Source organism: Ranitomeya imitator, chromosome 2, assembly GCF_032444005.1.
Source record: "Ranitomeya imitator isolate aRanImi1 chromosome 2, aRanImi1.pri, whole genome shotgun sequence".
Classification (NCBI taxonomy): domain Eukaryota; kingdom Metazoa; phylum Chordata; class Amphibia; order Anura; family Dendrobatidae; genus Ranitomeya; species Ranitomeya imitator.
The window spans coordinates 232,813,789-232,831,211 of record NC_091283.1 but is presented as its reverse complement, the minus strand read 5'-3'; the positions used below and the strand labels follow the sequence as shown (position 1 = coordinate 232,831,211).

Sequence of the window (17,423 nt, the reverse complement as noted above, 5' to 3'; positions counted from 1 at the left end):
ATTATCAGTAACTATCAGGTCATTCCGTGTGCTCTTAACCACCAGGTCCATTATTGTCCTGACCACCAGGTCATAACAGGCGTCGGAGCACGGGGGGTGGATCGGTGTGCGGGCGGGTGGATCGGTGTGCGGGCGGGTGGATCGGTGTGCGGGCGGGTGGATCGGTGTGCGGGCGGGTGGATCGGTGTGCGGGCGGGTGGATCGGTGTGCGGGCGGGTGGATCGGTGTGCGGGGGGGTGGATCGGTGTGCGGGCGGGTGGATCGGTGTGCACAGGGGGTGGATTGGAGCACGGGGGGTGGGATTGGGGCATGGGGGGAGCGGACAGGAGGACGGGGGAGCGGAGCACAGGATGGAGGGGAGCGGACCACAGATCGGAGGGCTGGGGGGGCGATCGGTGGGGTGGGGGCACAAAAGTGTTTCCAACCATGGCCGATTATATTGCAGCATCGGCCATGGCTGGATTGTAATATTTCACCAGTTTTTTAGGTGAAATATTACAAATCGCTCTGATTGGCAGTTTCACTTTCAACAGCCAATCAGAGCGATCGTAGCCACGGGGGGGCGAAGCCACCCCCCCTGGGCTAAACTACCAGTCCCCCTGTCCCTGCAGGCCGGGTGAAATTGGAGTTAACCCTTTCACCCGGCATGCAGGAGCCCAATCCGGCCATGACGCATATGCTGTGTCACAGGTCGGATTGGCACGGGTTTTCATGACGCATACGCTGTGTCAAAGGTCGGGAAGGGTGTTATGTTTGCTAATGACAGGTGTTATGAAGGCAATCCAGAAACACAGTGTGCTTAGCGATCAGAGCGCACACAGTGATCTGACAAATACCCAAAAATACAAGAACGAGCTCTGAGACGTGGAAACTCTGTAGACTGCACACCTGATCCTATCCTAAACACAACTAAAAGCGGCTGTGGATTGCGCCTAACAACTACCTAGGCAACTCGGCACACCCTAAGAAACTAGCTAGCCTGAAGATAGAAAAATAGGCCTGACTTGCCCCAGAGAAATTCCCCAAAGGAAAAGGCAGCCCCCCACATATAATGACTGTGAGTAAGATGAAAAGACAAAACGTAGGGATGAAATAGATTCAGCAAAGTGGGGCCCGATATTCTAGGACAGAGCGAGGATAGTAAAGCGAACTTTGCAGTCTACAAAAAACCCTAAAGCAAAACCACGCAAAGGGGGCAAAAAAAACCCACCGTGCCGAACTAACGGCACGGCGGTACACCCTTTGCGTCTCAGAGCTTCCAGCAAAACAAAAGACAAGCTGGACAGAAAAAAAGCAACAAAAAAGCAAAAAGCACTTAGCTATACAGAGCAGCAGGTCACAGGAACAATCAGGAGAAGCTCAGATCCAACACTGAAACATTGACAAGGAGCAAGGATAGCAGCATCAGGCGGAGTTAAGTAATGAAGCAGTTAACGAGCTCACCAGAACACCTGAGGGAGGAAGCTCAGAAGCTGCAGTACCACTTGTGACCACAGGAGTGAATTCAGCCACAGAATTCACAACAGAAGGGGTTATTTTGTACTGGAGAAATGATGTTTTCATTTTAGAGCTGTAGAGTTTGATGCACAGTAAACCTTATGCTGTTTTGGTATAAGAACCCTGTGGATGGGTCTATCCAAGCCGTTACCAGACACCTGAGTCTCTACAATTGGTGGAGAATGCGGGCATGAAGTCCCAAAAGTATAGGCAGCTACATCGTTGCAACCACGGTCTGAGAGAATGGGGGACATTGTTAATCAACTGGTCCAGGCCAATAATATACAGCAGCACACAAATTGTCCAGGCCAGAGAGACCGCACCTCTTGCCAGCCAAAGTGATAGTACCCATGTAAGGCGAACAGTATGGAAGGCCTTGCAGAAAATGACTCTGGAGGATGACATTGAGGCTTTCCAGACTATCTTTGAGAGGATGGCAGACAAATAGAAACTGCCCCCAGAGTAATGAATAGAGGTCCTAGCTCCATGCCTTACAGGGGAACCGCAGAAAGTGTTCTGCAACCTTGCCCTGAAGGATGTCATAGAGTTCGGCAATCTGAAGGTGGACAATATGGCTCGTCTTGGCATAACCCTGGTAGTCGGGTCACTACAGGTGGACCTCTGGTGCTAACAAAGGGATAAGTGTTGTGAATTCTGTGGTCAGGCTCCCTCCTGTGGTCATGAGTGGTACTTCGGCTGGTTCTGTCCATGAGCTTCCTTTGGTGGATGTGAGTGGGGCTGCGGCTTCTGAGTTTCCTTCCTCAGGTGACGAGGTTAAGTCGTTAGGTGCTGTTCTATTTAACTCCACCTAGTTCTTTGTTCCTGGCCTCCAGTCAATGTTCCAGTGTTGGTCTTGCTCTCTCCTGGATCGTTCTTGTGGCCTGTCTGCCCTGCATTAGCTAAGTTCTGCTTGTTACTTTTGTTTGCTATTTTTTCTGTCCAGCTTGCTATATTGGTTTGTTTTGCTTGCTGGAAGCTCTGGGACGCAGAGGGAGCACCTCCGTACCGTTAGTCGGTGCAGAGGGTCTTTTTACGCCCTCTGCGTGGTTGTTTGTAGGTTTTTGTGCTGACCGCAAAGCTATCTTTCCTATCCTCGGTCTGTTCAGTAAGTCGGGCCTCACTTTGCTAAAATCTATTTCATCTCTGTGTTTGTATTTTCATCTTTACTCACAGTCATTACAGGTCCTTCTCAAAAAATTAGCATATAGTGTTAAATTTCATTATTTACCATAATGTAATGATTACAATTAAACTTTCATATATTATAGATTCATTATCCACCAACTGAAATTTGTCAGGTCTTTTATTGTTTTAATACTGATGATTTTGGCATACAACTCCTGATAACCCAAAAAACCTGTCTCAATAAATTAGCATATCAAGAAAAGGTTCTCTAAACGACCTATTACCCTAATCTTCTGAATCAACTAATTAACTCTAAACACATGCAAAAGATACCTGAGGCTTTTATAAACTCCCTGCCTGGTTCATTACTCAAAACCCCCATCATGGGTAAGACTAGCGACCTGACAGATGTCAAGAAGGCCATCATTGACACCCTCAAGCAAGAGGGTAAGACCCAGAAAGAAATTTCTCAACAAATAGGCTGTTCCCAGAGTGCTGTATCAAGGCACCTCAATGGTAAGTCTGTTGGAAGGAAACAATGTGGCAGAAAACGCTGTACAACGAGAAGAGGAGACCGGACCCTGAGGAAGATTGTGGAGAAGGACCGATTCCAGACCTTGGGGAACCTGAGGAAGCAGTGGACTGAGTCTGGTGTGGAAACATCCAGAGCCACCGTGCACAGGCGTGTGCAGGAAATGGGCTACAGGTGCCGCATTCCCCAGGTAAAGCCACTTTTGAACCATAAACAGCGGCAGAGGCGCCTGACCTGGGCTATAGAGAAGCAGCACTGGACTGTTGCTAAGTGGTCCCAAGTACTTTTTTCTGATGAAAGCAAATTTTGCATGTCATTCGGAAATCAAGGTGCCAGAGTCTGGAGGAAGACTGGGGAGAAGGAAATGCCAAAATGCCTGAAGTCCAGTGTCAAGTACCGACAGTCAGTGATGGTGTGGGGTGCCATGTCAGCTGCTGGTGTTGGTCCACTGTGTTTCATCAAGGGCAGGGTCAATGCAGCTAGCTATCAGGAGATTTTGGAGCACTTCATGCTTCCATCGGCTGAAATGCTTTATGGAGATGAAGATTTCATTTTTCAGCACGACCTGGCACCTGCTCACAGTGCCAAAACCACTGGTAAATGGTTTACTGACCATGGTATTACTGTGCTCAATTGGCCTGCCAACTCTCCTGACCTGAACCCCATAGAGAATCTGTGGGATATTGTGAAGAGAAAGTTGAGAGACGCAAGACCCAACACTCTGGATGAGCTTAAGGCCGCTATTGAAGCATCCTGGGCCTCCATAACATCTCAGCAGTGTCACAGGCTGATTGCCTCCATGCCACGCCGCATTGAAGCAGTCATTTCTGCCAAAGGATTCCCGACCAAGTATTGAGTGCATAACTGAACATTATTATTTGATGGTTTTTTTGTTTGTTATTAAAAAACACTTTTATTTGATTGGATGGGTGAAATATGCTAATTTATTGAGACAGGTTTTTTGGGTTATCAGGAGTTATATGCCAAAATCATCAGTATTAAAACAATAAAAGACCTGACAAATTTCAGTTGGTGGATAATGAATCTATAATATATGAAAGTTTAATTGTAATCATTACATTATGGTAAATAATGAAATTTAACACTATATGCTAATTTTTTGAGAAGGACCTGTATATGTGGGGGGCTGCCTTTTCCTTTGGGGAATTTCTCTGAGGCAAGGTAGGCTTATTTTTCTATCTTCAGGCTAGCTAGTTTCTCAGGCTGTGCCCGAGGCGCCTAGGTCTGGTCAGGAGCGCTCCACGGCTACCTCTAGTGTGGTGTGATAGGATTAGGGATTGCGGTCAGCAGAGTTACCACGTCTCAGAGCTCGTCCTATGTTATTAGTAACTATCAGGTCATTTTCAGTGCTCTTAACCACCAGGTCCATTGTGGTTCTAAATCACCAGTTCATAACAGATAAGCCTTCCTGGTCCCTTATGTTGCACCTGCTGCAACCTGAGACCTGCTATCCAGCACAGATGGTGGAAAGAGAGGTGGTGGACTGATTTATCCACTCACTACCTAAATCTGTGCAAAGCTGGGTTGCCCAAGGAGATCTCCAGAATGCAGATCACCTGGTGGACAGATATTTGGAGAAATCCCTGAGCAATCAAGGGAGTCTGAGATCACCTAAAAGAAGGGCCCAAGTCCACGTCTGAGGGGCGCACAAAGACCCAGGAAGGGTCAGAGCTGATATCAATCTCATACCATTTTCTGCTGGAGGTGTCAGGGCCTGGGTCATATATTGGCCCGTTGTCCTTTGATCTCAGACCCGAGGGACTGCTCCGTAGGCCAACGCCTCTCATATTTTACATATCCCTTGTGCCTTACCGCACCTTAGTGATGAACTTAAGTTGTGCCGTTGCCTGTGAACGGCATTACTGTGACTGGACCCAAGGAGTTTGGTGACACTGGTAGAGGCCACACTTCTGCATGTGCTAGTCCCTGGGAAGAGGTTGGAGATAAAGTGCATCCATGGAGGTGTCAAGAACTATCCCATGGCCCAGGTGGATATGCTCAAAGACTGTATCGGGTACTTGTTAGTTCCCACAGTGGACAGCAAGTTTCTTACACAGTGGCAGGGGGACACTATGGGGTAGTAGAAAAGGTGGGAGAGGGCAACTGTAAATTACACCGACCAGGGAAAAGGAAGCCCATCTCGATATATGGAGCAAAATCCCTTGCTTCTTGGCCCCCGCCTTGTTGACGCCTTTCCAAAACCAGCACCAGAATAGGGACATATTCTTGGAGTTACCAGGTCTTCCTTGAGGAATCAGGCATGAGATACTCACTGAGCCTCACGCTCGGGTCAGTGTAAAGATATTCGATATTTGTTGGGAATCTCTCTCAGGCAAAAGTATTGGGTCCAGAAAATTCTCATCTTCTCTTGGTGACAACTTTATATTTCCAAAGGTAGAAGAGGGAACAAGAGGACCTGCAATCTCGGACTTAATTCTTACCAACAGGGAGAAAATGGTTGAGGCCGGAAATTTAGGAGGCAGCGATCATGCTGTCATCAAATTTTGGGATTGCAGGAGAAGACCAGCTAGGACTCAGACTTTAAGGTTGGACTTAGGAAAGGCACATTTTAATGGACTCAGTAAGAGGGTAGGAAAGGTCCAATGGCCGGATGTTCTAAAGGACAGAAACGTCCAAGAAGGATGGGAGATTTTACTAAATGAAATTCTCATCGCACAATCGGTGACAATCCCGAAAAGAAGGAAGAATTGGAAGCATTTAAAGAGACCAGGATGGATGAACACAGAACTTATCACTTGTTAAAGAGCAACAAAGAAATGTATATTAAATGGAAAGAGGGGGCATATTTAAAGAAGAACATAATGCTGTCTGTGTCTGCAGGCAATGGAGGGCAAGAGTTAGCAGTGCTAAAGCCAGTAATGAACTGAGGCTTGTAAGAAGTGGTCAAAACTGATGTTGAGAAGCTGAACTTTTACATTCCTATTTTGCTTCTGTGTTCTTCAAGAAAGTAAATGTAACATCAACTGATCTTCACGGGGCCATCAAAGGAAAAAGAATCCACGCTATCTATAAACAGAGATGGTGAGGGAACACTGAGCTAATTTACATGAATTTACATCTACTGGTTCAGATGAATTACATCCCAGAGTACTGAAAGAGTGAGCAGATGAAATTGAAAAACCACTAGCCAGTATCTACAAAAATCCTGGAGAGCAGAAGTCCCAGAAGATTGGACATGGGCAAATGTTGTCCCCATCTTCAAAAAGGAAAGAAGATGGAGCCACGAAATTACAGGCCAGTGAGCCTTACTTCTATACCAGGAAATTACAGGCCAGTGAGCCTTACTTATATACCAGGAAAGATGTGAACAAATTATTAAACAGCAGATTATGTAAGTACTTGGGTAAGATGACGCAGTGGTTAGCACTGCAGCCTTGCAGCGCTGGAGTCCTGGGTTCAAACCTCACCAAGGACAACATCTGCAAAGAGTTTGTATGTTCTCTCCGTGTTTGCGTGGGTTTCCTCCGGGCACTCCGGTTTCCTCCCACATTCCAAAGACATACTGATAGGGAATTTAGATTGTGAGCCTCATCGGGGACAGTGATGATAATGTGTGCAAAATGTAAAGCGTTGCGGAATATGTTAGCGCTATATAAAAATAAAGATTATTTATTTTATTTATTTAATACAGTAATTAACCAGAGCCAGCATGGGTTTGTAGCAACCAAGTCATGCCGGACTCATCTAATTTTCTTCAATGATAGAATCACTGACTGGGTGGATTAGGGAAATGCGGTAGATATAGTATATCTCAACTTCAGCAAAGTATCTCATTCTATCCTTATTGAAAAAATTATCATGTATGGGATTGACAAGGCTACGGTTAGACGGATTCATAACTGGCTCAGCGATCGTACTCAGAGTGGTAATAAATGGTTGCACATCCAATTGGAAGAGGGTGTCACATGGGGAACCACAAGACTCTGTCCTGAACCTAGTGTTACAAGTTGAGTCACAAGGCTCTGTCCTGTATTCAGTGTTACAAGTGGGGTAACACAAGGCTCTGTCCTGGTCCCAGTGTTCAACATTTTTATAAGTGATCTAGGTAAGGAAACTGTAGGTAAACTAATTAAATTTGCAGACGATGCAAAGCTAGGAGGGATAGCTAACACTAGAGAAGACAAAAGATTCAGAGGGATCTAGATGAGCTTGAACAATGGGCAGCGACTAATAGAATGGTATTTAACAGGGAGAAATGCAAGATTCTACATCTGGGCAAGAAAAATGAAAATTACATCTATAGAATGGGAGGAATAGAACTAAGCAACAGCACATGTGAAAAAGACTGGGGTATACATAGATCACAGATTGCACACGAGTCAACAGTGTGATGCAGTAACAAACAAGACAAACACAGTTCTAGGATGTATTAATAGAAGCATGGAGTCTAGATCACGTGAAGTCATTATCCCCCTCTACCTCCTTGGTCAGACCTCATCTGGATACTGTGTCCAGTTCTGGGCACCACATTGTAAACAAGAAATTGACAAACTACAGCAAGTTCAAAGAAGAGCGACCAGGATGGTGAGCGGACTGCAAAGTATGTCCTACGAGGAACGGTTAAAGGATCTGGGAATGTTTAGCTGCAAAAAAGAAGGTTAAGAGGAGATTTAATATCTGTCTACAAATATCTGAAGGGCTGTCACAGTGTAGAGGGATCATCATTCTCATTTGCACGTGGAAACACGAGAATAAATGGAATTAAACTGAAAGTGAAGAGATACAGATTAAATATTAGAAAAAACTTTTTGACAGTGCGGGTGATCAATGAGTGTAACAAGTGGCCACGAGAGGTGGTGAGTTCTACTTCAATGGAAGTCTTCACACAGAGGCTAGACAGTGACTTCTGCATTGAGCAGGGGGTTGGACACGAGGACCCCGGGGGTCCCTTCCAACTCTAACATTTTAGGGTTCTTTGATAGCAGCGCCTTTAGCTGATCTCCTAAAGGGCACAAGTCATTGATGGTTAAGTGGTCCCCAGCGACTGAGAGGGCATTTTAGGAGCTTAAACTGGACTTGTGTAAACAACCAGTGTTGGTAGCACTAAATTTCTCCAGAGCATTCATAGTCCAGACAGAGACATCGGATGATGGGCTGGGAGCTGTCATGTCCCAGAGGGTAGTATAGACCTGGTAAGCTACATGGAAATGAGTATGCTCTGTCAAGAGTAGACTGTGCCCAGCCCTGCTTTTGGGCAGAGGGGGGTGGGTATGTAAGAAAGCAGGAGGTAAGGTACAGGATGGCAGATGTCACTGAGGAGGTTGGTCTCGATATTGTAAAGTCTGTACCAGTCGCAGTAGGTTACGGAGCTGGATAATATGACTGGATTTAGGAGTGACAAAAAGGGTTTGGATTGGAAAGGTTCGTATAATTCAGCCTGGGGCTTGCAGGCCTAATAACAGCAGCTGGGTTAGCTCAGCAGTGTGGAGTTTGGGCTGGAGCTTAACTAAGGTGTTTGTTTTTCTGAACACATTTAAACTGCTTGAGCTGCTACTGTCTGGAACATCGAGACTGGTGGGGATGCTACATCACCTAGTCTCATTGTGCCTGAAGAAAGGACTGTCTGCTATTTGCTTGTACTGGAGAAAAGCGGGTTTCATTTGGAAGCTGTAAAGTTCATGAAGGACACTTAAATGTATGCTGATTTGTTATAAAAACTGTTATGGACCTGGTGGTTAGGAGCACCCGGCACGACCTGATAGTTAAACTCACACAGGACAAGCTCTGGGATGTGGGAGCTCTGCTGACCACAGGCCCTAATCCTATCACCACAACTAAAAATAGCCATGGAGCGTTCCTGACTCTCCCTAGACGCCTCTTCACAGCCTAAGAGCTAGCTAGCCTTAGAGATAGAAAATAAAGCCTACCTTGCCTCAGAGAAATTCCCCAAAGGAAAAGGCAGCCCCCCACATATATTGACTGTGAGTAAAGATGAAAGTCACAAACGCAGAAATGAAACAGGTTTCAGCAAAGGGAGGCCAGACTTACTAAACAGACAGAGGAAAGGAAAGGTATCTTTGCGGTCAGCACAAAAAACTACAAAAGACCACGCAGAGTGTGCAAAAAGACCTCCGCACCGACTAACGGTGCGGAGATGCCACTCTGCATCCCAGAGCTTACAGCTAGCAAGACAAAATCATGATAACCAGCTGGACAAGAAAACAATGAACAAATAATAACTATCAGGAACTTAGCTTCTGCTGGAGAAGACAGGTCACCAGAAAGATCCAAGAGCGAACTGAACCAATGCAGGAATATTGACAGCTGGCATGGAGTAACGATCTGAGTGGAGTTAAATAGAGCAGCCAACCAAAGGATAAACCACGTCACCTGTGTAAGGAACCTCAGAAGCAGCAGCTTCACTCACAGCCACCAGAGGGAGTCCATGGACAGAACTCGCCGAAGTACCATTCACGACCACAGGAGGGAGTTCGACAACAGAATTCACAACAAAAAACCCTGTGCAAGTGCGCATCCAAGCGGATACCAGAGAGCTGAATCCCTACTGTGAGCGCAGTGCTGACAGTTTAGATATAGATGAGTACAAGGTGACTCTGCTCTTTTCCCGCAGGCGGCTTAGATACAGATGAAAAGTGGATACATGTGTATAGGGTGATGTCGTTGTCTCCCACTGGTAGCTTAGATACAGATAAGTAGTGCATATGTGCGTATATTGCCGACAGCTTGGATATATATGAATAGTGGATACATGATTATTGGGTGATTCCGCTCTCCCATAGGCGGTTTAGACGCAAATTAGTAGTGGATATGTGAGTATGGTGCCGACAGCTTAGATACAGATGAGTAGTGGATACATCAGTACAGAATAACAGCTTAGATACAGATGAGTAGTGGATACATCAGTAAGGGATGACCTCTCTCCCTCTCGCAGGTTTCCTGTTCCTTCACACTCTCTTCATCCAGAGGGGGCGACATGAGACCACGTGGACGGTGATGCGCAGATTTGGATATGACGATAACCTGGAGCTGACGCCGGAGTATCTCTTCCCTCAGTAATGTGTCCTCATCTTATGATCGGTGGCATGGGCTGCGGAGGGGACAGGCTGCCGGGGGGCTGTACTACGGGAGGGGGTTGCGCCGGGGAGGACGGGCTGCGGAGGGGCTGTACTACAGGGACAAAGGCGAGGGACTGTGCTGCTGAAGGGCTGGACCACAGATGTGGGGGCAGGCTGACTGGCGTGGGACAGGCTACAGATGGCCTGGACCCCAGGGGTGAGGAGAGGGGCTGTACCGCTAGGGGTGGGCTGTACAACTGGGGGGGGGGTGGAGGCTGCACCTCACAGAAGAGCTGGACCCCGGGGGAGGAACTACAAAGGGGAAGTACCTCGTGTGAGGAGCTGGACCTCAGGGGAGGGGCTGCAGAAGGGCTGGAATGTAGGGGAGGGTGGCTGGACCACACTGGGGTTTAGGGCGAGCTTGACCGCAGGGGAGAGGGGCTGGACCATGCGGGGTTGAGGGTGGGCTGGACTACACGGTGGGTGGGGGAAGTAAAGAAAGGAGCTGGACCACGGGGGAGGAGAAGAGGGGCTGAACCATGGAGGCTCCCATGTGGGAGGGACAGACTGCAGAAGGGCTGGACCGTTGAGCTGTGCTGAGGGGGATAGGTTGCAGAGGGGATATGAGTTGCTCTGCGGGGGGATGTGCTTTGCTGTGGAGGGGCTGCGCTGTGGCGCGACAGTTTGCAGAGGTGCAGCGGTGGGATGGGCCTGGTGCCATATTTCCTATTCACATCTGTGTGTGGTGTTTCAGACTGAAGGTCCCTGTGGACTGCACCACGGAGCTGAACCACCACGCTTACCTCTTCCTGCAGAGCATATTTGACAAGCACGACCAGGTGAGAAACTTCTGGCCAGGTGTCGCCTTCCATTCTGGTGTAGGAAGACCGCGTAGACTGGCTGAAGCCCCCTGTCAGGTCACTGCTGACCATGGCCTCCAATTTGTCACTACAGATCCTTCTGATGATGGACGGGTGTCGGGATCTCGATGCCTTTTTTTCCAGCGTGTGACCATGTGACTCGACACCTTCTCCCCCAGATCCTCTTAGCAATTCTCATATCTTCTCCTGTTCAGGACCGGGACTGCGCGCTGTCTCCTGAGGAACTGAAGGATTTGTTTAGGGTCTTCCCATACATGCCCTGGGGTCCTGATGTCAACAACACGGTCTGCACCAATGACAAGGGCTGGATCACGTACCAAGGCTTCCTGTCACAGTGGACGTGAGTGTCGCTCTTCATGGGAAGCCATCCTACACCACGATGCCTTTGTGTTCTTGCTCACCTCTTCCCCGCCGTATGGCTCTCCTCTTCCCCCGCCGTCTTGCTCTCTTCTCCCTCCGCATTGCTTTACTCTTCCCCCGCCGCCTTGCTCGCTTGCCCCGCCACCTTTCCTCTTCCCCCGCCACCTTGCCCTCTTGCACCACCACCGTGGCCTTGCCCACCTCTGCCACAACCTTGCCCTCCTCTTCCGCCGCTGCCTTGCCCTTCTCTTCCACCGCGGCCTTGCCCTCTTCCACCGCGGCTTTGCCCTCCTCTTTCACCTTGGCCTTGCCCTCCTCTTCCACCACCCCGACCTTGCCCTCCTCTTCCACAGCTGCCGCCGCCTTGCCCTCCTCTTCCACCGCCACCTTGCCCTCCTCTTCCGCCATGGCCTTGCCCTCCTCTTTTTCCGCCTCCCCCTTTCTCTCCTTTTCTTCCGCCGCCTTTCTCTCCTCTTCTTCCACTGCCGCCTTGCTCTCCTCTTCTTCCACTGCCGCCTTGCTCTCCTCTTCTTCCGCTCCCGCATTGCTCTCCTCTTCTTCCGCCGGCCCCTTGCTCTCCTCTTCTTCCGCCGTCACCTTGCTCTCCTCTTCTTCCGCCATCGCCTTGCTCTCCTCTTCTTCCGCCGTCACCTTGCTCTCCTCTTCTTCCGCCATCGCCTTGCTCTCCTCTTCTTCCGCCATCGCCTTGCTCTCCTCTTCTTCTGCCATCACCTTGTTCTCTTCTTCCGCCGTCACCTTGCTCTCCTTTTTCCGCCGTCACCTTGCTCTCCTTCTTCCGCCGTCGCCTTGCTCTCCTCTTCCGCCGCCTTGCTCTCCTCTTCCACCGCCGCCTTGCCCTCTTCCACCGCCGCCTTTCCCTCCTCTTTCACCGCCGGCGCGGCCTTGCCCTCCTCTTCCACAGCCGCCGCGGCCTTGCCCTCCTCTTCCACCACCACCTTGCCCTCCTCTTCCGCCATGGCCTTGCCCTCCTCTTTTTCCGCCTCCCCCTTGCTCTCCTCTTCTTCTGCCGCCTTGCTTTCCTCTTCTTCCACCACCCCCTTGCTCTCCTCTTCTTCCACCGCCACCTTGCTCTCCTCTTCTTCCGCCGTCGCCTTGCTCTCCTCTTCTTCCACCGTCGCCTTGCTCTCCTCTTCTTCCACCGTCGCCTTGCTCTCCTCTTCTTCCACCGTCGCCTTGCTCTCCTCTTCTTCCGCCGCCGCCTTGCCCTCCTCTTCCGCCGCCGCCTTGCCCTCTTCCACCGCCGCCTTTCCCTCGTCATTCACAGCCGCCGCGGCCTTGCCCTCCTCTTCCACAGCCGCCGCGGCCTTGCCCTCCTCATCCACCGCCGCCGCGGCCTTGCCCTCATCCACCGCCACCTTGCCCTCCTCTTCCGCCATGGCCTTGCCCTCCTCTTTTTCCACCTCCCCCTTTCTCTCCTCTTCTTCCACTGCCGCCTTGCTCTCCTCTTCTTCCGCCGCCCCCTTGCACTCCTCTTCTTCCGCCATTACCTTGCTCTCCACTTCTTCCGCCGTCGCCTTGCTCTCCTCTTCTGCCGTCACCTTGCTCTCCTCTTCTTCCGCCGCCGCCTTGCTCTCCTCTTCTTCCGCCGCCGCCTTGCTCTCCTCTTCTTCCGCCGTTCCCTTGCTCTCCTCTTCTTCCGCCGCCGCCTTGCTCTCCTCTTCTTTCGCCGTTCCCTTGCTCTCCTCTTCCACGTCCGCCTTGCCCTCTTCTGCCACGGCCTTGCCCTCATCTTCCGCCTCCCCCTTGCTCTTCTCTTCTTCCGCCGTCGCCTTGCTCTCCTGTTCTTCCTCCACCGCCTTTCTCTCCTCTTCTTCCGCCGCCGCCTTGCTCTTTTCTTCTTCCGCTGCCGCCTTGCTCTCCTCTTCTCCCGCCGCCCCCTTGTTCTCCTCTTCTTCCGCCGCTGCCTTGCTCTCCTCTTCTTCCGCCGCCTTGCTTTCCTCTTCCGCCGCCGCCTTTCCCTCTTTCACCACCGGCGCGGCCTTGCCTTCCTCTTCCAGCGTGGCCTTGACCACCTCTTCCATCAACGCCCCGACCATGCCCTCCTTTTCCGCCGCCGCCACGACCTTGCCCTCCTCTTCTACAGCCGCAGCGGCCTTGCCCTCCTCTTCCACCTCCACCTTGCCCTCCTCTTCCACCACTGCCATGGTCTTTCCCTCCTCTTCCGCCGCCGCTGTGGCCTTAGCCTCCTCTTCCACTGCGGCCTTGCCCTTTTCTTCCACCGCGAACTTGCTCTCCTCTTCCACTGCCGCCTTGCCCTCCTCTTCCGCCTCCTTGCCCTCCTCTTCCGCCTCCTTGCCCTCCTCTTTCACCGCTGCCGCGGCCTTGCCCTCCTCTTCCACCACTGCCGCGACCTTGTCCGCCTCTTCCACCTCCGCCTTGCCCTCCTCTTCCGCTGCTGCCGTGGCCTTGCCCTTCCGCCACCTTGCTCTCCTCTTCTTCCGCCGCCATCTTGCTCCCCTCTTCTGCCGCCACCGCCTTGCTCTCCTCTTCCGCCGCCGCCTTGCTCTCCTCTTCTGCCGCCACCGACTTGTGCTCCTCTTCCCCTGTCGCCGCCTTGCTCTCCTCTTCCCACGCTGCCGCCTTGCTCTCCTCTTCTGCTGCCGCCGCCTTGCTCTCCTCTTCTTTTGCCTCCCCCTTGTCCTCCTCTTCCGCTGCCGCGGCCTTACCCTCCTTTTCAGCCGCGGCCGTGACCTCGCCCTCCTCTTCCACAACGGCCTTGCCCTTTTCTTCCACTGCGGCCTTGCTCTCCTCTTCCACTGCAGCCTTACCCTTTTCCCCCGCAGCCTTGCTCTCCTCTTAAACTGCTGCCTTACTCTCCTCTTCTTCCGCCGCTGCCTTACTCTCCTCTTCTTCCGCTGCCGCCTTTCTCTCCTCTTCTTCCACCGCCGCCTTTTTCTCCTCTTCTTCCGCCGCCGCCTTGCTCTCCTCCTCTTCTTCCGCCGTTGCTTTGCTCTCCTCTTCTTCCGCCTTCGCCTTGCTCTCCTCTTCTTCCATCGCCGCCTTGCTCTCTTCTTCCGTCGCCGCCTTGCTCTCCTCTCCTTCCGTCGCCGCCTTGCTCTCCTCTCCTTCCGTCGCCGCCTTGCTCTCCTCTCCTTCCGTCGCCGCCTTGCTCTCCTCTCCTTCCGTTGCCGCCTTGCTCTTCTCTTCTTCCCTCGCCGCCTTGCTCTCCTCTTCTTCCCTCGCCGCCTTGCTCTCTTCTACTTCCGCCGCCGCCCTGCTCTCCTGTTCTTCTGCCGCTGCCTTGCCCTCCTCTCCCTGCTCACACAACCTTGCTTCCCTTACCCCACGTTTTTTCGTCCTATCCCTTCCTGCTCACACGGTTCGGTCTCTACAGGTTAACGACGTACTTGGACGTACAGCGCTGTCTGGAGTACCTGGGATACTTGGGTTACTCCATACTGACGGAGCAGGAGTCTCAGGCCACCGCAGTCACAGGTCAGGAGCTGAGGAGAAAGCGCGCCGTAGAGCGGAGGGTGAGAGACTCTGCAGCGCAGCACTTCTCATGCTGTTTTATCCTTCCTAGTGACGAGAGATAAGAAGATCGATCTTCACAAGCGGCAGACGCAGCGCAGCGTCTTCAGGTGCAACGTCATCGGCTCGAGGGGATGCGGGAAGAGTGGGATCCTGCAGGCGCATTTGGGGAGGAACCTGCTGGTGAGTCTGCACAGACCACAGAGCGCCCCTACATGGGGGGCTGCTGGCTACATGGAGGCCAGAGGTAGTAACCTGCCGCCAATCTCTCCCCACAGCGGCAGAAGAGGATCCGTGAGGAGCACAAGTCCTACTATGCTGTAAACACCGTGTACGTGTACGGGCAGGAGAAGTATCTGCTGGTAGGTGCCGAGGACATCACAGCACCGTGTCCAACCTGCGCGCGCTCTACCTGCGCGCGCTCTACCTGCGCGCGCTCTACCTGCGCGCGCTCTACCTGCGCGCGCTCTACCTGCGCGCGCTCTACCTGCGCGCGCTCTACCTGCGCGCGCTCTACCTGCGCGCGCTCTACCTGCGCGCGCTCTACCTGCGCGCGCTCTACCTGCGCGCGCTCTACCTGCGCGCGCTCTACCTGCGCGCGCTCTACCTGCGCGCGCTCTACCTGCGCGCGCTCTACCTGCGCGCGCTCTACCTGCGCGCGCTCTACCTGCGCGCGCTCTACCTGCGCGCGCTCTACCTGCGCGCGCTCTACCTGCGCGCGCTCTACCTGCGCGCGCTCTACCTGCGCGCGCTCTACCTGCGCTATTGACCGCCGCACCTTTATCTTCCAGCTGCACCACATCACCGAGTGCGAGTCCTTGTCTCCTGCCGACACGGCCTGTGATGTCGTCTGCCTGGTCTACGACATCACCGACCCCACGTCCTTCGAGTACTGCGCCAGGATATTCAAGGTATGCGTTTTTCCCCCCGATGGATCCTGGGGTGGGGGGACGCTGATTTTCATCCTGGGTTGGGGGGACGCCCGGCTGATTGCTGTTATTTGGCTGTGGGGGGAGCTGAACACGCAGCTCCCGGAGTCCCTAGTCTTGAGGGCCCCCATTTGCAATTTTGCCTTATCCCCTCTGTCACCACTTTGATGTTTTCCGGTGGGCCTTGGCTTTTATTACCTGCTCATCTCCCATCCCTCACAGCAACACTTCATGGACAGCCGGACCCCCTGCCTCATAGTCGCAGCCAAGTCGGACCTCCATGAGGTGAAGCAGGAGAGCAGCGTCTCCCCAGCCGAATTCTGTAAAAAGCACAAGATGCCTCCACCCCAAGCCTTCACCTGTAACACTGCCGACAGCCCCAGCCGGGAAATCTTCATCAAGATGACCACCATGTCCATGTACCCGTGAGTACCGCCTGTCTGGTGAGGGGGCCGGGGGGCTGGCAGATGGGTGATTGCTGCCCCAGCATTACATGTATCTGCCTGTAGCCTCCCGCTCCCCCCGCGACCTCGTGGCGGTCATAGGTATTATACCCTGTGCGCTCATCGGGTGCCATAGTCCCCAAAATACAGAACCCGTGATCCCATGGCCAGAATGTGCTGTCATGTGCCGTGCCTAGTCTGCCGCCCCCCCCCCCCCCCGTCATGTGCCGTGCCTAATCTGCCCCCCCCGTCATGTGCTGTGCCTAGTCTGCCCCCCCCGTCATGTGCCGTGCCTAGTCTGCCCCCCCGTCATGTGCCGCGCCTTGGCCCAACCCCCCATCATGTGCCGCGCCTAGGCCTCCCCCCATCATGTGCCGCGCCTAGGCTGTCGTGTCATGTGCCGCGCCTCGGCCCAACCCCCCCATCATGTGCCGCGCCTAGGCTGTCCCGTCATGTGCCGCGCCTCGGCCCAACCCCCCCATCAGGTGCTGCGCCTAGGCCTCCCCCCCATCATGTGCCGCGCCTAGGCTGTCCAGTCATGTGCCATGCCTAGGCCCAACCCCCCCATCATGTGCCACGCCTAGGCCTCCCCCATCATGTGCCGCGCCTAGGCTGTCCCGTCATGTGCCGCGCCTAGGCTTCCACCCCGTCATGTGCCGTGCCTCGGCCCAACCCCCCATCATGTGCCGTGGCTAGGAACCTTGTAATGTGGGGGATATCCTCATACATCGCCCTCTAGAGGACCAGTTCGGGCACTGCCGCATTGTGTGACTAGCACTTAGGATACATTTTTAACAACTAAATGTAAACAAAAATCTTTCCTTCCTTGACACTGAGCGCTGATACTGAGCGCGGGGGCGAGCTGCTGTTATATTCATGTCTGTGCATGAGGCCGGAGCAAAGTACCGGCATGTGAAGTAGACTCCATCCTCTCCTGCTTGGACCAACGTGTGCCCCCTCCCTCCAATGGTCTCCTAGGTAGATGTGGGGCTGCTCTCTCACAGAGGTGGGGGTGCTCTGTCCTAGAGGCGGGGCTGCCTGGGGGTGCTCTGTTCTAGAGGCGGGGGTGCCTGGGGGTGCTCTGTCCTAGAGGCGGGGCTCCCTGG

At 52.7% G+C, this 17,423-nt stretch overlaps 1 protein-coding gene across 3 annotated transcripts in view; it reads left to right on the top strand.

The window, feature by feature from the left end:
* The window catches only part of RHOT1 (ras homolog family member T1), a 51,411-nt gene that overhangs the window by 20,242 nt on the left and 13,746 nt on the right, over nucleotides 1-17,423 (top strand). For all 3 annotated transcript variants that reach the window (XM_069748745.1, XM_069748744.1, XM_069748743.1), the window contains exons 11-18: nucleotides 10,089-10,209; nucleotides 10,967-11,051; nucleotides 11,288-11,433; nucleotides 14,809-14,909; nucleotides 14,998-15,128; nucleotides 15,224-15,307; nucleotides 15,737-15,856; nucleotides 16,097-16,299. In XM_069748745.1, the coding sequence (XP_069604846.1) occupies nucleotides 10,089-10,209; nucleotides 10,967-11,051; nucleotides 11,288-11,433; nucleotides 14,809-14,909; nucleotides 14,998-15,128; nucleotides 15,224-15,307; nucleotides 15,737-15,856; nucleotides 16,097-16,299 (991 nt within the window). The remainder of the gene's footprint in view (nucleotides 1-10,088; nucleotides 10,210-10,966; nucleotides 11,052-11,287; nucleotides 11,434-14,808; nucleotides 14,910-14,997; nucleotides 15,129-15,223; nucleotides 15,308-15,736; nucleotides 15,857-16,096; nucleotides 16,300-17,423) is intronic.